This window comes from Corvus kubaryi, unplaced genomic scaffold (assembly GCF_017639235.1).
Source record: "Corvus kubaryi isolate FWS band 111438036 unplaced genomic scaffold, C.kubaryi_AGA036_p1.0 37398, whole genome shotgun sequence".
In the NCBI taxonomy this organism is placed as follows: domain Eukaryota; kingdom Metazoa; phylum Chordata; class Aves; order Passeriformes; family Corvidae; genus Corvus; species Corvus kubaryi.
In genome coordinates, this window is record NW_024581137.1 from 26,566,833 (window position 1) to 26,590,431 (window position 23,599).

A 23,599-nucleotide genomic window follows, 5' to 3' on the forward strand; every position below is an offset into this window, starting at 1 on the left:
TCCCAGTATCTTCTACAGGATCAAAGATTGATTTGCAGGTTTATGCATCACTAAGTCTCTGAATCATAGTTTTTGATCACTTAGTTATGATGCCTTTCTGGACAAGTAAGGGAGGCCAACACAGGAGAGGCAGAGGAACTGTCAGTACTCAGAAGAGCTACTGCCCCAAAAGCTGAGTTCTTGAAGTGATTCCTCTTCCAACAGGCCACAATACAGCATTTCCAGTGTTTATCCATGTTAAACTCACTGCTACGTTTGTATAACATGTAATGGAAAACTTGGGAAAAAAGTGTGTTTAAATTCATCTACCCCTGAAATGCCTATGACTCCATACCCATCTGCCAAAAGAAGCCCACTTATACTGTGGCAAAAGGTTGTTTATGTTCTTCTACAGGATACCTTCAGCTAAGTAGTGAAGTCCACTGAACCCTGCCTAGAAAGGCCAGAATCTACCAAGGATTTTCAAACCTTGATCTTCGAGGTTCAGTACAGAAGCTACTCATAGAAACAGCAAAATGGAAAAACATCTGCTTTCGACAAGCATATGTCAACACTTCATTTAAGCAGAGCAGCAGTGAGAGGGATGCAGAGTCTCAGCTTCAGCTGCAGTGCAGATCAGATCACAAAAGAATCACGTTCATTCACTCTGCAAACTGTACGTCTTGCACACAAGTACAAATTCCAACAACTGAACTGAAATGCACCATGCTCCTGATCAGGAACTGATTTCATCTGGAAATGTTACGGATGAAGCAAGCCTTCATCAAGCTGCCTTCAGAGAATTGTTGTGGAAACTCCAGTCATATAGGAAGTAAAAGCTTGTCCAAGATTTATAACAGAAACTGCAGCAGAATTTAATACAGTGAGTAAAGGTATTTTTGAAATGATATCAAAGAATAAAATCATACTTATTTGTATGTAACCCCACATTCTGCTTTACCTTTCATTTGGAGTAAAATCCCACATATTACAGTTTGCTATAGTTCAGGTTTTGTTTCATTATTATTCCTAGATCCGTACGTGGACACTGATACAGTAAGCTGGTAACATACAGTAAAAAGGTGGTACCTGAAAATGAGGCTCCTTGAGTATTCCAACCAATTCTGCAATATTTTCATCCTTATTTACTAAGGGACTGATGTCTTCAAGAATTTCATTCACCAGCTCCAGGTTGTTGTCACTGACAGCCTCAAGTTTAGAATCTTCCAGTCGTTCATGAGCCTGTAAGATTAAATATATGAGACTATAATGTAAATAAGTTTCAAGTGGTTCAAATTTATAAGCATTTAAAGTAATTTTTCAGCGCAATCTTCAGCAGGAAAGCCAGAAAAATTGTATATAGGATAATCTGATTTAACTGCTGAAGGATTTTGCATGCTCAACTACATGACCCAAAAAACTTTATAAGCAACACATGCCAGAGAAGCTTTAAGTCTGCACCTCCTCTATGCTGTACACATCAAACACTGCTCTATCAACAGTACAGCACCTCAGGACCTTTCCTTCTTCAGAATCCTGGACAAGTACACTTTCTAGAAGAAGGGCAAAAAAGGAACTATGGGATCTTTCCAGAGTCTTCAAGAAAAACATTTACCTCAGACTCCTCCCATTCAAACACCTTTTGAACACCACGTTCTACAGAAAAATCTGCATAACTGAAGGAAATGCTAAAGAAAAGTCAGAGTCAAAGGCAGCTAACAGTATCCTGGGCTGCATTAAAAGTGTTACTAGAAGAGTGAGTGTTACTTAGCACTAGTGAGGCCACACCTGGAACACTACTGGAAAGAGCCCAGTGAGGGCCACAAACATGATGAAGGGTCTGGAGCACTTCACATATGAGGAAAGGCTGATTGACCTGGGACTGTTCTGCCTGGAAAAGAGAAGGCTCCCGGCATTCTCATCAATGTGTATAAAAAGTGTACTATGCAAAGAGGACAGAGACGGCCTGTTTCCAGTGGTGACTGGTTTCCTGGCTGGTGACAGGACAGGAGGCAGTGGGCATAACATGAAACACAGGAAGCTCTGTCTGAACATCACGAAACACTTCTTCCAGTGTGAGGGTGACTGAGCACTGGCACAGGTCGCCCAGAGAAGATGGGAGTCCCCCTCCTTGGAGATACTCAAAAGCTATCTAGATGTGGTCCTTGGCAACCACCTCCAGGTGGCCCAGCTTGAGCAGGGAGAGTTGAACTAGATGCCCTCCACAGGTCCCTTCCAGACTCAACCATCCCGTGATTCTTTGATAACATTTAATCTATTTCTAGAGCTACTCCTGCAGACATAATCCTTTCCTGAACTCTGCAGATACTGAAATTCATTGAAAGGTACATACTTTGAGCAGAAAGAGAAGCATCTCTGAAGATGTCACTTGTTTATTACAGACAGTGCTCTATCATACAATTAGGGAATAAGAGGAGGCCAAAAATAATTCAGATTCTCAACTGGAAGTTATTTTCAACACTGTAGCAACAAGAAATTTACAAAAGAGCAATTTCTTTGGCATATAAAAACAAATACATAATAGGTAAAATTCAGAGTCATCTATATATGCTTCCCATAGATATAATTTGAAGGTATGTGAAGGTATTTGAAGGTTCTACTCTCTTTATTAGTGCTTTAAAACAGACAATAAAACAAAACTTTGCTAAAAGCAGAAAACCTTGCTTCCTGAAATCATCTGAGTATTACATTGTACTTCATAACTATAAAATGCTATTTCTGCAGGACTGATGACCAAACTCTGGAAAGGCAAATTTAACATAAAGGCATTTCAAACATTCTCCAACACCAACACACACAAACCAAACAACTGTGATTACAAAGTTATAGGAAGCTCGGCACCTACACACATTTTCCTTAATAAGGGAATGCTATTTTGTACATAATGCATACAGTAAACAATATCCTTCTTTTAAAGTTTACTTCTTTTACAGCAAGTAAAAACACAAATCTAAGAGTCCTTAGATTTTAAACATAATCCAACTGCAAAACCTTTGTAAGATTAGTGAATATGGGTTACCTTTTTTCTCATTTGTTGTTTTTAAAATACCACCACTAACACTGAATGATATAATCTAAATACAAACATCCTTACCCTTCACTCCAAAAATCAAGGCCGTGTATATACTGGGGAACAGAAAGTTTTATCAGTGAAAAATCTCTGATCCTGTAATATGTTGAGGAGTAGCAGGATATTGAATGGTATGAATAAAGTTAAAAACAAACAAACAAACAAGAATACCTAATTTAGATATTGCAATTCTTTTTTTAATTTCACGTCAACATTTCAGAAATAAATAAATAAATAAATAAATATCAATAAATCATTGATACTGAATTGGGCCTCTCTGTGCATTCAGTATTGTGTCATACTCGCCAAATGTTCAAATATAAGGCTTTTACCTCCAACAATCTGACATCTTAAATACTGGACTAAACGCTCATAGATTACTCCCAAGATGTTTCCTTGGCCTGGGTTGGGCATTCACCTGGTCTGCTGTAGGCTGTACTACAATGCTAAAAGCAGTAGTGTGACAGCAGAAAGAAGATAAAGTTTTGAGGTCTGAAAGAATAGTTAACAATCCAGAAGAAGAGAATTTTGATACTACAGTTCAGTAGCAAAACTGAGGAGAATTCATGCATGTTCCAAGTTCAACAACTATTTTCCAAAAAGCATAATAATTCTGAGGACTAGTTAGGATTGAACACAAACATCAGCACAGGAAAGATATGGAATTGGGGGTGTTAAGTCTGGAAGAGAGAAGACTCTGGGAAGACCTTACAGCAATCTTTCAATACTTAAAGGGGGCTTACAAGAAAGATGGGAACAAACTTTTTAGTAGGGCTTTTAGCGATAGGACAGGGCATAATGATTTTAAACTAAAAGACAGTAGATTGAGACTAGATATAAGGAAGAAAGGTTTTAGGATGGGTGTGGTGAAACACTGAAATAGGTTGCCCAGAAAGGTTGTAGACACTCCACCCCTGGAAACAATCGAAGTCAGGCTGGATGGGGCCCTGAGCAACCTGATCTAGTTGAAGATGTCCCTCCTCATTGCAAGGGGGTTAGACAAGGTGACCTTTAAAGGTCCATTCCAACCAAAACTACTCTATGAGTCTATAAACATCAGTGACAGGAAAAAACATTTTACAATGGTAATAGTTAGTTCTCCCTTCCTCTACCACCTACTGAAAAGTGAAAAGGTTCAGTGAAAGAATCCTATCCCAAATAAATCTGTAATTTCTACCTTGTTGCCTTTACTCTATACAGGAAAAGTGTGAAATTAACGTAACCCAGTTTTAAAACATCAGCGAAACTTTGCACTGTAAAATACTATAATTTAACTACTATGCTTATTGTTTGCCTTCATTTATTTAAGGACCAAAAGGAGAAAATAAGTTTGTGTGGCTTGCAGCACCTTTCCCTAAGTTTCTTTTTGTTCTTTTTGGCATACTTTACATAATGATTAGTCTTAGTAAGTGGTGAATAAAGGAAAATGAAAAAGTTTTTGCATTTCTGGCCTGCTTTGAAATGATTCTGTTTAAATAATGTAACCATCTCAGAGAACTGCTAATTCTGGTAAAACCAGCTCTTCTAATAGAAAAGCAAGTTTATGTATTTTTAGGGACAAATAAGATATATATGTGAACTACATACACTTCACCAAATGTGTTTTTATCTTATCCTTATTTAGCACTGCTGGTTAAGACTGAGGATTTTTCCAAAATAATTACAAAGAAATATGAGTGCAGTCATGCCATGTGAACACAATTAAAACCTTTAAGCATTCTAGAGAAAGCATGGGTACACAGTTAAGAATCTGTTTCCATTACAGCACTTTTTTTTACATCTGCTAGTCAATAAATTCCACCTAATTGTAATTGGCCATCAAAGCACAAATTCTTGATAAGAAAAAAAGGCTTTGCCATGAACATTTTCTTCATGATGAATATTAAAGATGGCCTTTGCAGCAGATACTTAACATTGTTTCCATCATCAGTAAAAAAAAGCTTTTACTTACTCTAGTAAATCTAGTACACAAGTCCTTCCCTCTGCAGTCATCTCACCAGCAGATGAGACATTTCCATTACTTCTAAGTTTATTACTATGCCATGTCTTCAACTTAAAACCAATTTTTTGAACAGCTAAACAGAAGTAAATTCTCATATGAATTCTCATGAGAAGTTTTCCTTTGCAGATTTTTATACTGAACAAAATCCCTGAACAACAATCCTTTAGCTTTACAGAGGATTTCACACCTGCCCAAAGGGCACTGCTTTCAGATGTCTATTCCTATTAAAGAGACAGCTGTATTTAACTGGGTTTTCCTCATGAAAGCAGCTTATTTTTATGAAGAAGATTAAGAACAAATATAAGTGATGTACTATATTTGACTGCATTTCCTACTGGTAAGACCAGCAACATTTTATTTACAGAGTCCAAAGATTTTTTTGCAAATATCACCTTACATATTTATAATTGATTGCTACCACCTATACATAAAAGATTTTTGTAACCCAAGAACAAAAACTTAGGATAATCCATGTTTTAGAGAGCTGACAATCAAAGGTAATGGCATTACTCTTGAGATCCAGGAAAGAGCATGGAGAGAATATTTTCCTGGGCATATAAGAAAGTAGTTTTGAGCTAAAGACGAAAAGAAAACTTGTTTATACCATGGGGTAATGAAGGTTACTGCTCTCACTTTTCATCTCTGGCAAAAACACTGAAAGTCAGAAGGCATATGGGTTTTGCACACAACAGTGGTTACAAGACTACATTAAAATCAACTGCTTCTAATTTCAAGTATTTTAATCTTTTCTTCATAAATAATGTAACCACATTATTTCTGTAGTCTCTGAATTTTATTCTTCCTCTAGATTCCTCTATGTAACAATTAACCAGAGTGCACAGAAATTACACTCTACTAAATCTTCACCTTCGAGCTGGCTTTCAAGACTTTTAATAAGATGTACCAATAACATGCTGTTATTACCTCAATCCATACTCAATGTCCACACAATAATGTAAAACATTTCCCGATTCTACTCAAAGCAGCAAATTTAAATACCTTAGCAAGTGATCTTACGATAGGGTTTTCCATAATTCCTTTAAGAAAAATCAGGTCTATTTCTTCAGCGCCTGTCGATGTCGGCAGATCAGTAAGGTTGTCTAAGACCTGCTGCATGGCTGCTGACAAAACAAAAACATAAAGTAAGTACTGACCAAAACAGGCTTCCATAAGGAGCAAAAGCTTTGGGGAACACCTCAATGTTAACTTTAGAGATGTTACACAGTCAAATACATCTACTGAGAGCAAGAGGACAGAACAGAAAAGAAGATTTTTGTGTGTGTGCCTGAAAAATGGAATAAAGGTTGTAAGCAATTAAAACCATGCCCAGCACATTCCTATCAAGATTTGCTGCTAAGGATTGAAAAAACAAACAAGTTTTTTATGTACAAGGTATGCATAATCTTCCAAACACAATAAAAGCAACTCATTCAGTACTCTTTTCTTTTCATCTTTTTCAGAAGTTTCCAGCCCTCATACATACAAGTTTTACATACACCCACAAGTTTTACAATGCTTGTAGAGGCAGATTCACTGTTTTTAAAATGAACACATAGTTCCAAACCAATTTTTTTAAACCAAAAATTTGCTTCCAAGGCAGCTCTTAGCACGGGGACACTCACATCCCCAGCAGTCCTTTACAGCCAGACCTGACCCACTGCACTCTGGGACTAAGTGCACATGGTGCAGATGCGAAGACCAACCCGGTTCCATAACACACTGCAGTGGGAATTACATCCTACAACGAGAAATGCATCATGCCTGCCCAGGACCCTCAGACTTGCTGAGAGAACTGCTCTTGGCTGAGAGTGAACACTGCTGCCCAAGAAAATGTCAGAAAATGCCACCATCCCGGTCTCTGGTCTCATCAAGGTGAGTGAAGAGAGTTTGCTCCTGTTCCTAACTGTATTCTTTTAACTCCTGCCAAGTTATATATGCATGCTTAAATAGACACACGCCCAGGTGTACTAACAAAATCTCCTCTTGAGATCCCCAGTAAGCTGAGAAGCCTTGGAATAACCACAGTGTTTTGTAAGGCTCTGCATATTGCAGAGTGGTATATATCAAAAGAATTAGAAAAGCCTATATGCCCCTTCTCCCACACAGGAATTTACCCTTAACTTTCCTCACTGCTTTATAATGAAAGCTATTATGAAACACTGCACAGTAACAGAACAAACTGCATTTCTCAACACCTACTTTCTGATTTCAATTCTTCCTAGAAAATTCCATCCCAAGAAAAAAATTTCTGGCTATTCTTTGAGTGGAACTGACTTTTCAACAAGCAAATCAACTCATGTGCCATATTTTAACTACAGCAGTGCATGTCAAAAGCCCTGCATTATTTTAAATGTTTTAACTACACTCTTTGTTTTGAAAAAAGTGAATTTTCTGTGAAACCACGAGTAGGAGGGAAATGACACTCTATGCTTTCAGATTTTGAAGCAGTATTATTTCTACTTTGTAACAGACAAAGTGCTGCCAGCAATCACAAATTATGTAAAGTCACGAAATTACACCGTGTAAACAGTCCACAACTGCCCCAGACTAAGTATGTCCTAGTTCCAGGGCCTCCTGACTAGTTCAGCTGCAGATGAAATTGCCTTCTTTCACATTTACTCAATTCCCAGTTTCAGACTCGTGGCTTTTTATGTAGTCATGCAAGCTGCAATATCTGGAGAAGCGGACAGATGTTTCTGGCCAATTTACATCATAGGTGCTGCATAATAACTCAAGTGTTAGAATATAAGCTTTCTTTACATTTTTAACAGTTATGTAAATTCTTTTTAAGGGATTTCAGGTTAGCACTTTTGCTCCTATAAATAATCGGAGAAAATGTAAAGCTTCCTTCATGTCAAAGTATGCATCTCAACTAACAGCTACAATTCCAGCACTTGATGATGACAAAAACATCTAGAATAAAGACATTCTTCATATTATCTCCATTAAAATATCCTGTTTCTTACTTAAGCCTTTCAGAACTCTGCCTTAGATCAAATTAAAAAATACAGTCCCTACACAGAAACTTTATCATCAGTGAGAAACTGTTAAGGGCAGTGTTAAGCTTCAGAAGAATGTCTTTCAAACTTTGTGCAAGTAGACAGTATTAATTTTCAAATCAATACTTTATTTAATAAAGGTTTCACAGACATCTAGCATCAGAACTACTTAAAAAATAATACCTTTAAGTACCTTTATTTTAACCAGTTACAATGTTAAGCAAAAAAATTTTAGCGTGAGCGAAAGTTCAAGCTTCAACAGTCTTTGCACCTGTTACCCAGCACATGGTAGTCAGAGGAACATTTATATGCTTCACCATGTTTCACTGCTTTACACCCACCTGGCAAAAAATTCGGAACATGATCAAATGTTATTTGCCAAAAAATCATCAAGAGCATCTTCCAACAGGAACTATGTCTGCTGGTTTATTTAAAAAGAATAGACCACAAATACATGGGTACGTTTTTGATGGACTAGACAAAGCATTTTAATCTCAGTGTCTTACGTGTGTTTTACAAGTCATGGGCCACTTTCAAATATAGCTCCTGTTTAATGTGAAACGCTGATATTTGCTCACATGTGAAAATAGCTTTGAAAGTGTAAGCAATATACTGACTATATATGCCTTAGATATTCATACATGTACTTTCAAGCAATTTGATTTCTCAAAAGACTATTTAAAGGCAGAGGTGGGAGGAGGGGAAGACACTTTGGGAAATGTATTATAGAACCTCTTCTTCTGTATCTATTCAACAGGCTTTTGTTTATTCATTTCTAGGGAAGAAATATTCTATTAGACAACAAACAACAGGAGATACTTTGTTTCCAGGCTTAATTACACTGATCTTTCAGAATAATGTAGATACACATGGAACTTCAAGTAGCACTCTTTTAAACAATTTCACTTTTTCCTTTCCTGGGGTAAAGCCACCTTAGCACTTTTAGAAAAGTATCTTACCTTGTTCCTGAGCAGCGGGAATGAAAGCTGAAGATGAAAGTACTTATGCAGGAAAGTTTTACTTAAAAGATCAGGTCCTACCAAGCAAGAAACAGATGGAACTGAGGAGTTTTAACACTACCACATCTAAATATCCCATCAAAAATTGCCTTTTGAGCCGCACATCTCTTTTGTGGTGAATCTGCCCTTGAAATGTTGACAGAAGTTACTCACTGTGGGGTAGAAAGCCCTGTAGAACTTAAATGTAAGTCAGGCATACTGAAGAACTAAGGACTACATGAATAAACTGCATAAACCAGGTTGTCAGAAGTGCTCCTTATTGTTGAGTACTTTGGTGTACAATGAAAAGGAAATTCGTGCTTTTCCTTCAGTGGAAAACTAATTGGGTCTCTCTTCCCAATCTTGTCCCATCTTTTACAAGAAAATAATAAGAATATACTGACTTTGAGAGCTCTACTATTCACCTCCCTCTCTCTCTCTGAAGGCAAGCCTGTTTCTATATTCAAAGACCCATCTGGGAAAAACTTTAAACTCTCATTACAACACATAAGGATTTGCTTTTGTGAGGACACCATGAGATAGGCATGGCTGACTACAGTGGTTAACAAAACCACCTAGGAACACGCACATATTACAAGAAACACACACAGACAACAGCCTTCAGACACACCAGGAGGAACTGGGCAACAGAAACAGACTCTCAGTTGAGGCAAAGTGTTAAAATAAAGGGATTCTTAGGAAAAAGTGACAACAGAACTGAGTCTGAGCTGGGACTCCTAAGAGAAAATGAGATTACAACAGGCCACTCTTCACTCCAGCCCCCAGCTTTCGTGACAGGGAATACACACAGAATTAATTTCCACAGTCAATTTTCAAAGGACATCTTCATAACTGCAGCCAAGTTTAAAGCCTGAAGCAAGACTCAGCAGGAACACACTGGTCTGCTGTGTACATGAACTGAACAATTTAATCCTACTATACATATGACCCTACATTCATGGAAACTAGTTCGCCATTTGAATCCCATTTCAAAAAGGGAAAAGGGGGAAAGAGATGTTAATTGATCTCTGTGGCAAACAGCACGCATCCTGAGGTGTGGGAACACAGAAATCCCACTTCCTAATGCACAATTTACTAACCAGAATTAAATCCTCCTAATTCCCACAGAGTTCTTCAGACAACCAAAGGATGCTTCAAAGGTTTAATCTACACACTGTACCTTACAATAGTAAATTCAGACCAAACAGAAGTAAAAGATACCCCAATAACTCTTTTCTTCTTGTAATTTTAAGAAAAAGACAGGTTTTCACCAAGCTCTCAGCTGTGACTCTTCTACCAAATTTGATTTTATTCTTTCTTTCAGTGCCTAATTCTTGTCTACATTAATTCTATGTAGAGGAAAGAGGAAGCATACATTTAAATAAATTTTCCAGATTTGCAGACAGAAGACAAATGTGTCACTCACTGGGGAAAATTAAACCTTTTCAGAGTGAATACCTCGCACAGATTTTTTTAGCTTGGTTTCATTTTATTAGTCTCCAAGCTTACAAAATAACAGGAATGAAAAGAAAATTATGTATAATATATTTAAATAAACATGCATATTTATTTCCACATGGCCTACTCATCTGGATAGGAAGTTATAATAAATACCTCAAGGACTACTGGCGAGGCAGGTGCTCCATACAAAGTCTAGAAAGTTAGATTAAAATCTTGTCACATACATAAACTTCAGAAATAATTTTTTGTGTAATTTAAAACCTTTTCAAGAGGGACATATGGAAAGCTTTCACAAGACACACAGTAAGCTCAGACAAAAGAAGATTAATTTGTAACTTCGCCAGCCCTTAACCAATGACAACTCTGTAATTTTTTCCCATTTGTGTTCATGTTTTTAATTAATGATCATTACGCTTAAATATAAGGCAAAGGAAAAAAAAAAAGTTATTTTGTGTTGGCCACTTCTCTCCCCAGTCACAAATTATAGCAGTTTTGGCAGTCTAGAACAGAGAAAAGGAGTACCTAGGAACAAGTTCACATTCTGAGAATATTTCACAAGTTCATTCATAAACAGGCTATTGACCAAGAATATATGAAAGACTGACAAAGCTGTCAAAGCTGTCTTACTACTGGTAGAGTAAGTTTCAGAAGCCATATTTCAAGACGAAAGTCTCTGGGATAGCACTATGCAGTGAGCACATACAACATCATGTTTGTGTTTTCAGAGCCAGCAGCTGCAGGCACTGAGCAGGATCACTCTCAGCCACAGCTCCAGAGCAGCAAGCTCTGAATGATGGAGCTCTGCAGTTCAGCCCCCTGCTCCTCTACAAATCAGTCACCTACTCCACACATGCTGCTGACCGTAGCAGGGTGCAATGACACTTGGGCCTTTAAACAACAACCCAAACACTTTGCACCTCTTATTTGACAGACACTGCCAAGCAGGGAGTGCTGGGCCAGTGCAGCTACAGCCCTGGACAGCCACCTTAACTCAGACATTCCTGGGCAGCATTCCATTGTAACATACTCAGGCACCTTTTCTAAACGCGACCCCTTCCTCAAGCAGTAAACACAGCAGACCTCCTCTAAAAAGACAGTAAGATTACTTAATGAAGAAAGGTGTTGTCCGCAGCATGAACACTTTACTGACTGCAGAATCACCTATGGCAATGAATTTTTAAAGGAAGATGGGAAAGTCTAATTGATAAGAATGAATGTTCCTCTGGATATCCAAATTCTGCCCACTGAATTTCTGCATGTTGAAAAGAAATAACATAAATGCTTAGAAAAGTTTATTAATTTTCTTTACTTCATTTTCTGTAAGTCTACTGGCAAGCCAAGATGGAGCTATTTTAGCATACCTATAAATAGAAGCTCAAGCAGTCCCTAGCCTTATCAAACCTGGCTCAACCATATCTTACATGCTCATTTTTCATGACTGTGAAGGTCATGAAAGCTATAGGGAAGAGCCAACAACTCTTTCCCAGCTCGAACACTGCAGACATGCTTCTTTCAGGCTGTGAAGTTTGTCTAAAAAAAGATGAAGCACAAATTTTCTGAACAGATGGACCTCACAGCTGCATCTTTTGGAAAAAAAAGCACTATTTAAAAATTATCTCAGCAAAGATAAAAAGGGAACAAAACATCAAAACTCCAAAACCAGCAGAATTAAAAGGTTAAATCTTATTTAAAAACATATATCATGACCACCAGTAAGATATTGAAAACAGATACACTAAAATCTAGTATTAAGGCATACTTCTCTTTCTTAAAGGATTGCAAAGAAAAATAGGCCATTAACTTAAACTTGATGCTCACTAAGCTTGACGCTTTAAAGATAAGCCTATATAGGTGTTAGGTATTACCAAGTTTTCTGACCTTTTTTAATTAGAGGAAGAATGATGCAAGCTTCAGGCACAGAAATGATTAACTGAAGAAGGACATACATGCACACTCCAGACAAGTACACAGAAAAAAATTCTTCAAGCACTATACAGCACAAACCAGAGCATGTACAAGCAAGTCAACCAGAAGTTTTTTAAAAGGCTGAATTTTTAATTTTTTTTTTGTGTGTGTTCTTACCTTTCAGCTACAGGTGTTAGGAAAGTATATACTAATGTCACGTAAAGACTACTGTACTCTAAATGAATACTAGGACATGCCCCAGGAGAAATTTCAATTTTGGTGAAGAAAGACTGTACTACCCTTACTTCTTCAACTATTTTAGTAGTTCAGGTACTGGAGAATATATTAAAACAGATTTTAAAATTAAGACAAAACATTCAGTGAATAGGCAGTCTAAGATACTACTTTAAACTCAAAAGTTACAGCAGAAAGTCAACAAAGTTTCAGAACATATCCTGCACTGCACTCAATTTATACAATAGGCTGAGCTTACTACACACATCCATCATTCTCCCGGGTATTTTGCAAACAGTAGCTGGATGAAACTTGCGTTCTCTGCAGTACCTCTGGTAAGCAATGCCAGTTTTTATGAAGTCTAAAATGCCAGCAAAAGAGATGCAACAACCTAAGTGCACCTTTTGAAGTATTGCTTTCTCTAATGTGCACTCTTCCAAATGAATCAAAGCTTTGTACCTGCTTTTCTGCCACAGGACTCAGTATTATTTATCTGTTGCAGTACAACAGAACCTGAAGAAAACAGGACTGAAAAAATGCTAACATAAGTAAAGATCACAGTTATATACCACAGGAACACGTTATGTGTAACAAACAAACAAACCCAAACAAATGCAAGAATTGGTTTACTGTACCACTTTTCTTGGTGAAACACTTGAGGGGAAGCCACACAGAACCATCTATAGTTTTATCCCATTCTCAAATTCAGCCTAAGGGCAGCTGGAAATCAATTAAGATTTCTTCCTCAATTAAATCCCTTCTTTACACAAGTAAAAAGAATAGACCTGAAGGGAAAATAATGAACACCCTTCCAAAGGGAAAGCAGACTTCCAGTCCAAGTGTTACATGCTTGCATCCTCTTGCTGGGCTCAAATCAACACTGCCATAGTGGATAAGGCAAGCTGCATGTTGTGCCCCACTTCAGAGACCAGGCACCCCAGCAGCAACTGGTCCAAGCTCAGCCATCAACATCTTTTTTAACCATTTGCACTTTCATCTAGGAACACTGGATAGGGATTTTCTCAAAGAAGAAAGCTAAAATTCACAAGGATTGTTACATACTCTACTGTCAGTGTAAATGTCATGGTTCAGAACAATAGTTACAGAGCTGTTCTGTAGCATGCTTTGTGCACATCTGCAAAAAAGACAAGGTATTTTTAATAAACAAAATTAGATATTCCACTGTGTGGCAAAGTAACAACACTGCACCTCCAGAGACCCATGATGAATCTGATCACCAGAGATGATGTTGGTTCCACTGCAATTTGCATCTCAGGGCTGTCTGCATCCCTTATCTGAAGGCACCTGATCCCTCAACAGAATATCAGGAGGATATCATTAAAAACAATCCACACTTCAGATACCTGGGCATTTCCTTAATCTTGGTTGACAGGAAATCTAGCTTAACCAATTCTTTCTGGTCCCCGTTCTTAACCCAATTTTTTTACATCTAGCAAACAATGTCTCAGTTTTCATTATTCTAAGATAAAGAGGGCAATTTTCTGCCCTTCAGAAGGCTTCTCCTCTCCTATATTGACTGGGAAAGAAGCAAGCTTGGCATAACTCCCATGTATCTCTTCCAGTCTGCACCTTTTTTCAATACAGACAGACAGAACTGTGGAAAATAAATCGGATGAGAGTCTTGTGAGTGCCTTGCACAACACCATTAATACTTCCCTCTCCACTGATATGGAGAGATAATGAGATCTATTTTGACCTTCTTACAGTTACGTCATACTGTCAGCTCAGTCTACTGGTCTGTCACAAAACAGTACAAAGGATCACTTAAACCTCATCCTCCTCCAAAATTTAAATCTATAACTGAACAAAGTGTCCTCTTTCTTTAGTGAAAACACTACATATTTTATCCACTGCTATTACTCTAGGTTTCAAATTAGTTTTTGGCACTTTGTTTTTGGTTCTCTTTTGCTTTAGTGAAAATGCTTAGACAAGGAAATCCACCAGAAACCACATATCATCCAGATACTACTGTCGCTTTTAACACTACCTCCTTTTACATCTTCAAGTGTAGGAGACACTGAGGAATTCTAACAATTAAGAATTTTATGATGAAGAGTTTTGATATCAAGTGAAATAAGGCTGTATCATAATACATTCTCAGAGTTATTTTATAACAACAGCAGAATGCGTTTCCAAATGAAAGCATCCAAACACAGCACTTTCAAAATCTGATTGCTCCATTATGATGCAGCCACTTAAAAAACTACACCTCTGCCCTTTAAACAATCACACCCATATGTTAACATTTCATGCATGCACTGTTTCAGGCCTCTGCTACCATGAAGTATTTATTGAATTATCCCTTCCAAGCTAAAACACTTGAGTATTTAAATTAGAGCTGTACCAATGCAGGCCTAAAAATATTTTGAGGTTCCACTATAGATGCTACACAAGCATTTGAAAATTGCTCAATAAAATTATATGCAGAAAACAGAAAAGTAAGACAGCTTTTTGGAGCACAAAGTAAGTTAAAGCATTTTAGAATGTATTTAGACTATGTCAACATATTCTTTAATAAAAAAGGAAAAATATATTCAATTACACTATTATTATATCTAGCCCATTTTTCTATAGAAAGGAAAAGACCTACCACGAAACGCTTCCATAGGGATGTGTTCAGTTAATTCAGAGTCTACTTAATTTCACTTAATTTTCTACTGCATCCCAGCCTGAAGGCAAAAAATTTAGGACAAGAGTGAATCTGCAAAATTTATAACATTTAAATGAAATTATCTCAGTCCCAGGACCTCAGTTTTCAATTTTACGTGATCACCTAGTACATTTTCCAAAAATTTCACTAGAAGTTCATCCCTAAACTCTAATGCTCCTACTTCTACTAAACTAATCTCTCTCATGCACACACCCCTCATTTCTGCCCAAACAAACTTATTAGGAAGCAGTAAAAGCAATTCACTAAATTAATGATATTCTAGCTCAGGGTGACTTGCAACAAGAAAATAAAAATATGTTTACTTCACTACCTTTGTCACATGATATAGTTCTTACTTATTTTAAGGACACAGCTAAAGCTTTACCCACAAAGAAAATTTCCAAAACACAGTTGGAATGTTAGAAGTGATGTAGTGGATAGAAAATGTCTTTTCCAAATTTGTTTGCCAAATAACACTGCTTATGTTTCTAAATAGCAAAAAATACCACATAAAACCTTTGTGCTCTAATAAAGAGATGGCAAAACACAGCATGTTAAAAGCTTACTTGACCTTCAGGAATCCTCAAAATACACCTCTGTCACTTCCCTAGTGAAGAGACTATTCTAAACCTTTCTTTCAGTTCAATGCAGCCAAGATTTACACAATTGCCTATTCATTACCCTCAACAGATATGTTCCTTTAGTCCTTTGAAGGGTATGTCCAAGAACCCTGGAAAAGGAATAAAAAGATCAGCTTGACACTTGTATTTTGAAGGGAACCGAAAAACTTTACGGAGTAAGTCACACTGCCCTTAGTTGTGTTTTACCTCCTGGACTACTTCCCCACATTATGTTATCAGGATTTATTTATGATTGCAAACGTTTAATGAAAAGTGGGAAATCTAATTTCAATTTAAGAATATCTAGGCACAGTAACATCAGGAAAAATTTATTTCTAGTGGTCTTGGGGCAGCTTGGATTAGTAACTTCATGTTTTTAAGGAAACTCCCGCTTTGAATGCACTCTTTCAATGTTTGCCACTTTCACTTTAAAGTCCATTTCCAAGTTACTGCTGTAAACCCTGAATGACAGTGTTCTGTGTTGTGTAAGGTGGGCACAGGCAGTGAAACAGCAAAGGGTATCTTCAAAACTGTATGTGATGCATCCCGACATATTTGAAATTTTCTACTCCATTTACTCAGAAAACCAAGTTGGGTTTCGTTCAGTTTTGCTAAGAACTTCTGAATTCTCAGTCACGTATCCCATCACTCCAACTAAAGCAAAACCAAAGAACTTTTAAGTAAATTTTGCACATTTTTCAATTCAAGGGGTTTGGGGTGGGTTTTTTTGTTTTGGTTTTTTTGTTGTTGATTTTTTGTGGGGGTTTTTTGTTTTGGTTTTGGGGGGTTTTTTGGTTTGTTTTTTTTTTTTTTCAAAAGAAGCACTAGCAAATGCAAAGACAGCTGAACTTTTCTTGTTGAACAGTTCAAACCACTGCAAAACTCAGGGAACAATAATGTCTGTTGAGGCTTTTCATCATTTTCTGAGACAGGCAAATGGCTCTAAATATGAAAGTAGTGATGTTTGAAACTACAACTTTTACTGATATGACATCATCTCTTTTATAATGGCTTTTCTTATAAAAATAAGATCATGATGGAACTTGGCTTTTTGACTGCATCTGAGCCGTGATAAAGTCAACAGAGGGGGGGAAAAATAAAGTTCTAAGATAATGTCTTTCTCGACTTCAAACTGCAATTGGTGTTTCTTAAAAGCAGTTCATACACATCCTCATACACATCTTAGTTTTCACTCAAGTCCTTTGTTCTGTTGTTTCCCACACTGCTTAGGGGTCTCAGAGAAACAAGGTGGGAGAAGAAAGATACTAGTGCAAGCAAGAACCTTGTTGGGTTTTGACTATAAAACCTCTCAGATTTGCACAATTTTTGAGGCCCAGTTACCTGGCTATCAGTAGCCAGAACCACTTCTAATGCCATCCACAGAAAAGATCTGGAGAGGATTCCCAAAATAGCCTACTGAAGCCCTCCCATGTACAATGAGAAACGGTAGGTTGGGGACCATGAGTCTCTGTCCCCAGCCTTGGAATTTCACCGCAACAGATAAATAATAGTTCCGTGTTTCAGCTTTTCCACAAGAAGGTTTTATGAAGTCCAGGTTCTGACCTGGAAGAGAGTAATTGCTTTGCCAACCACCTTCAGCATGGCAGTTGAGAGGACTGTCTCATCATACCAAAGGAGTTCTCAGAGCAGTCAGTCCCATCCATGGTTGTTTCTGCTTATTTTACTCCCCATTAAATTCCTCTTTCCCTGAAGAATATTGGGCCTGAGAACAATATAAAAGAGAACAGTGTAACCTCCTACGGATAAATTGGTTCTTCAGACACAACTAGTTTTAAGATTGTGGAATAATTTAACATGAAATTACCTTCAAGCTCCCAAGAAAACTTGAAAGGGCAATGATGTATTTTTCTATAACTTCCTGGGCGTTACAAGCTCAAAACCACATTGTTGCCAGTACTTAGGAATGTCATTAAAAAAAAAAAACAAGTCCTATTTCAGCAGACAGGTTAGAGAGCACACAAGGTAGTAAGAAATAGATAAAGTGAGTAGTCATTGTCTCATACAAACTTGACATTGAAGTTAAATGGTCCCATTCTTCCTCAGGATTTTGAAAGGTTTGAAACAAAACATAGTCTAAGAATGCCTTTTCAGAAGTATAAACTCCTGTTTGCAGAAAGGAAATCAACCTGTTACGTTATTTTTCAAACAATCAGCTCCATTTCTTTCACTTTTCACTACACTTTTCTTGAAGACATGCTCAACACCCAAATGGAATCTTAATTCTGTTTCAACTTCTCAGAAACCCTGCCTGTTAATATGGCTCCCAGGAGACCTGCACACATTCCACTTGTCATGTGGTACAGAAAAAGTCCTAGACTCAGGACAGAACCTGGTTGACTGTCTCTACTCAAAGAGCAGCTGATACTTTTAAGCAGCCCAGACTTGCACTTCCCTAAGTCAACAGATCCTGATACTTCAGCTACATCCATCCTAAGAGTCAGCTACACATGCGTGCAAAGTTGTAAGGACTGCAGGACTGCAAGGACACATGCTGGACTTCAGCTTGCTTTTTGGTCCAGTCAGGAGGGGAAAACAGCTTGAAGAAACAGCTCTAATAAAGTAAACCACATGCAGGTAGACTCCTGAACACCTGTCCCTGGGCAGATCCAGTGGCACACTAAAAAACGCATAAGCCCAGCAGCCTGGTAAGCACTTGCTGGATTGCTGGTCCAACCTACTGGCATTAGTCTGCACATTGAGAGATCCATTAGAAACATCAGATCTTTGTGTCAAAACTTCCTTTGGAATACTCAGTTTGGAAGAAACCTCAGCTGTACTAACACCATATTGCTTGGAAAGGGACCTTTTTATTTTCATTAATATCCTTTCCATAAATCAAGCTTACAGATGGCACCGAGTATTCCTCTACAGTAACTTGCCATGGTTATAGCAATCACATTTGATCCTGTAAAAAGGAATTTGTGTTCAATGACTGAAGTATTTGAAACATGAAAGAAGCTTTCTCAGCTGCAGAAAATCTGGCAGAGATTCTGTTTTTCCAAACAGTGTCAGGATTTAAATACCACATCACTTCTCAGCTTAAGTTTTCAGACCCAGACAAGCCAACTTTCACACAGAAGGAATCAACACTTGTTTTTTAATACTGGAGAGACTGCTTTGAATGAGCTCCTGCCAGTACTTAAAAGAGAAGCCAAGTCTCTGTATTGAAAAATTCTTTTCACAAATTAATTACCATGCCTCTGTCCAGAACAATGGACATCAAGGGCTATGAAGGATAAAGATTCAATCAGGCATGCATTACATTGGCTCAACATAGGATTAAATTATGGCTGAAGGGTAGAGAATTAAATAGTCCCATGATAATTTTTTTATATACACCCTAAGTACTTGAAACTCACTATGCAGTTACATAAATTTCACATGTGCTCTTCCTGTGCTTAATAAATGAATTGCTAGCATGTCAAACAAGTTAAAACCTGTTTGACAAGAGGACACCAAGAAGCCCTGTAATTTCCTGGTCTCATGCGCCAACCAAAAACTTAAAACATGAACAGAAAAAGATTCTCATCCATGCTGAATAACAACAGGATACTGTAAAGGATTTTTACCAAAGACTTACACTGTTCATCAGTTTTCCTAATTCTTTAAAGTCCATCACTCTGCAGGCAGTTCTTGTTCCAGAGAGATACCCTGAATGGGTTCGGGTACCCTTTTGACAGAAAGAAATACTTACACAGTGCTGTATGTACACACATCAGATCTCTCATTTTAAATTAGGAAGAAGACAATCTTAAGTTCAAGACTTTGTAAAATGAATAAATCATATAGTAATTTTACCAGCCTTGCTCTTCAGTTACAGGGCTTTCCAAGAACAGGTGGATACAGATTTTTCTGTATGACAGATACAGAAAAACAATGCAAAGACTGATGAAATGAGACATTTACAGCACAGCACAAATCTGCTTAGTGCAGCAGAGCTGCAAGGCTCCACCATAAATTTGAAGCATGGAAGTACCACTGCAACTGCATCCCAGACATTCTTGCTTTTGCCAAACATCTTTACTTGAATCTACTATGCTAACAGCAGACCAAAGCCATGCAACACACAGTGTCCTATGGCTTCTGAGGAAGGAAAATAGATTCCATAAAAGACACACATATAACGTAACAGCATCCCAAACAAATTCACGGACACAGCCCTCCCAACACCTTGTACAAATAATCCTCTATAAAAACTCACTGACTTTAACCCTTTGAAGGCTTTTGTTGGATTATATTTTGGGAGGGTAAATATATTTCAGTGAGTTTAATCACCACCAAGATGCACAAATTCAAGATCTTAGTGTCAGATTATCTCTCATGGGTTTTTTTGCAGTCATCTTACCAGTCATCAGAACACAGGCCTGCGCACATACCCCAAAATCAGTGTTCAAATCATTTAGCCAAATACCCTACCATACACAGAGAAGTTGGGCATCTCTCCAACACAGATATAAAATTTTGTTCAAGAGCTGAAAGTCCTGAACACCTATTTAATAATTATTTGAAAAATTATTGAATAAAAGGGGAAAAAAAAAGGCTGGAAAGTAGGCAACACATTAAGATGAACTTAGAAAACCTAGATACAGCAAAAGGAGCAGCTCAGTAGGAAAAAGGAAAAAACGTGAAATGTCTTACATATTCCAGCTGATGGCCCAGGAAACCACACCTCCTGTCATTTTTGTACACAGTCTAGCACTACCGCATAGTGCTGACACCATGCTAGAAGGGGCAGTGTTTAAATGCAACTGTCACCTGCTCCACCTCTCTTCATGTACACATACTGGCACTTCTGCCTGGAATATGACACTATGCTTCCTGACTGATGGGAAAGAGAGGGTGGTTCCCAACGCTGAGTCTCTCACTGTGCTCCTCTTTCAGCCTGCTATGTTTAAAAAAGTTGGTTAGACAATGTACCAGAGAAGTAGAATTTGCTAAAATATTACTGAAAAGGATTTAAGTGTAAGTTCAGCTGCAAGCAGGTAACCATTCCCAGGGATTTCAAAGTTAATGCATCTGTTAAAGTTGGTTTGGGAATTATGTCAGAAAAAAAAAAGAACAGGAAGGAAGTGACCTACTTGAATGAAAGACTCATTCAGAGGTTTACATGTTCAGATCCCCTCAAAACAGGCTGACAAGAGGTATTTGCATATATTTCCTTAAGTACAAACTGTGAAATGTCACACAGTATAACTCTTGATTAATCCATTAGGTTCATATAGACTCAAGATTTTTTCCACTATCTTTCTATTCACTGCCTATTTCTGTTCACACGAGAAAGTACTCCTCCTGTTTCCTAAGTACAACCAAATGCTTAAGAATCAGAGTAGAGACTAAAACCAAAATGGCAGGTTAGCTGCGAAAGAACAATGAGTAGTTTGAATAAAAGCAACCTGTGCTATAGACATTCAGAGATCTTTCATGCTCAAATTCCAATTTAAAATAGGATAGCCAAGATCTCAAGTCCTTATGACTCTTCACTTCTTTTGCCTTTCTTCATCCTTTTAATTCACTCAGAAGCTGTCAATGAACTCTAAAAGCTACGTAACAGAAGCTTTAGAAGGATTCTAATTTTGGTCACAGATAACTAAGTAGAGCAATTCTAGATAATATTAGCTGAGATTTATGATGCATTCAACATCTTCAGATGTACAAGAGTATTTTTGGGCATCACTTGGAAAGACAATATCCAATGTACAGCTGGTAAATTTTACTCCCTTTTTTTCTCCTATTTCTATACAAGAAGCATATTCATGCTGCACTTTCTCAATTTTTTTCCCAAAGGATCTATTTCTTCAGCAAGAGGAAACACAAGTCTGGTCAAGCCCCACTTTCAAGGGATGAGACGATCAAATTTAGAAGTTATATAAACCTTTGTCACTTCTCTGAGCAAGATGTACCAATAATTAGGGGAAGACCTGCCCTCTTGATGCAACTTGGGATAAGAAAGGTCAGTCAATTTTTTCTGAACTCCACATATGTTGTGTTATTTCTGTTTCATTTCTGTTGCATTATTTCTTAACTAAATACCTAAAAAAAAACCAACCCATAATTATTTGTTTTACCTACCACTATCGAAATCTCTTGTCCCAAAAAGAAAGAGCACCTATAAAATAGGTCAAGTTCTTGGTAATGGAACTGCTCTTATTTTTTTATACACTCCCCAGCTGCTGTCAAGCCTCAGAGCTTCCACATTCTACTCAGGCCAACTAGGGGTTTGTCAATGATTACACTTCCTATTAAAAGATAAAAGGAAAGTCACCTTAAAAAGGTGTTTTTTAAAAATCTTTTTAGAGAACTGCATTGGGGCATTGCCTCTTCATTGTCTCTTTAACCGACTGATGAAAGGATCAAACATGAGAACTGTGACTTCTATCAACAAGTGAGAAGATGATAGACTGGAAAGTAAAGGGGAAGAGCTCTTTCCATCTCTCTGAATCCCTGACACCACATTTCCAACAGGTTGTAGAAACTATTTCTATAACACTAAGCCTTTATTCTGTATGGAAATCACTGCTGGGATTCTAAGATCTTGTATCAAGATGATTTCACTTGAAAACACGTCTCCAGTTCATTGTTAACACAGGCTGATCTCGAACTCCTGACTCCATCCTTCTTCCTTACATCAGAAGACTGAACCTAGAAGTTTTAAAGTCATTGCTTATTGCTGTAAAATTGGAAGTGTTTTCCAAGTGATACAGAATACAAAGAACTACCTGTAGAATGACTGAAGTGAGTGAGAGAAAGATGAGCCAGTTGTTCCCAATTCTGGGTATAGATACAGGACAATGTGAGGGATGTTAGGAAGGATGTTTTTTAATCACAGCAATTGAGACAGTGACGTTTCCTTATTATCTGTGCATTTCCACAGATAGTTGAACTTGCTTTCAGGCACAGGATACCATACTGTCAGACTAACTTGAAAGAGCATTTCTATTGCTAGTCAAGAAGTCTTCCCTTTAGCTCCAGACAACCACCTGTTACCAGCACAGACATGTAAGTTCAAACGACTCAACAACCCAAAATTCAAGCTATTAGAATGTTCTTCCTTTAATCCCAACACACTTTATCTTTCTGCGTTTATCAAAACCCCATACTGAAGGCAGAAGAACCTTTAAAGCCACACCAAGATCTTGGCCAAGGCCAGGGTCCACTTTATACAGTGTGCCTCTGTGGAAGACAGGATCAGAAGGAACATGTCACATAGCAGCAGTCAGATTTCTGGAGAGCAGGTAAATAAACAGGCATAGCTCCAGTGTTTGGAGGCTAAACATCTATTTCTGCTGTTTCACCTGGACATATCATTAGGCAGAACGGAGCAATGGCCCACCAAAGAACAACCTGTGGGTATCCTGGTCAGTCTGACATGCTTCCTAAACTAAGATATGGGTAATCATTAATCTGCTGCAAACTCGCCACCAGCTCTGTTGCCAAAACAAGAACTAGTACTGGGCTCAATCTTCACAGAAGGCTACAATGCTGCACATATCACACCTCAGTTATCAAGCACTTCAGCAAAAATCCATTATCAATTATTTAAAGAAACTAAACAGTAATCCAATCCAAGGATAAGAGTTTCTCATGTTTAATCAAACAGATCTCCAGTGCACAGTAGCAA

At 37.7% G+C, this 23,599-nt stretch overlaps 1 protein-coding gene across 2 annotated transcripts in view; it reads right to left on the bottom strand.

Annotated features, from left to right (window-relative positions):
* The window catches only part of PALS2 (protein associated with LIN7 2, MAGUK family member), a 58,869-nt gene that overhangs the window by 24,925 nt on the left and 10,345 nt on the right, over positions 1–23,599 (bottom strand). Inside the window, exons 2-3 of one of the 2 annotated variants that reach the window (XM_042044378.1) lie at positions 6,072–6,190; positions 1,069–1,221 (exon numbers count right to left, since the gene is read on the bottom strand). In XM_042044378.1, coding sequence (XP_041900312.1) covers positions 1,069–1,221; positions 6,072–6,188 — 270 coding nt within the window. In that variant the 5' untranslated portion in view covers positions 6,189–6,190. Of the gene's footprint in view, positions 1–1,068; positions 1,222–6,071; positions 6,194–23,599 lie in introns of both variants that reach the window. The other variant, XM_042044379.1, reaches the window with a different exon arrangement.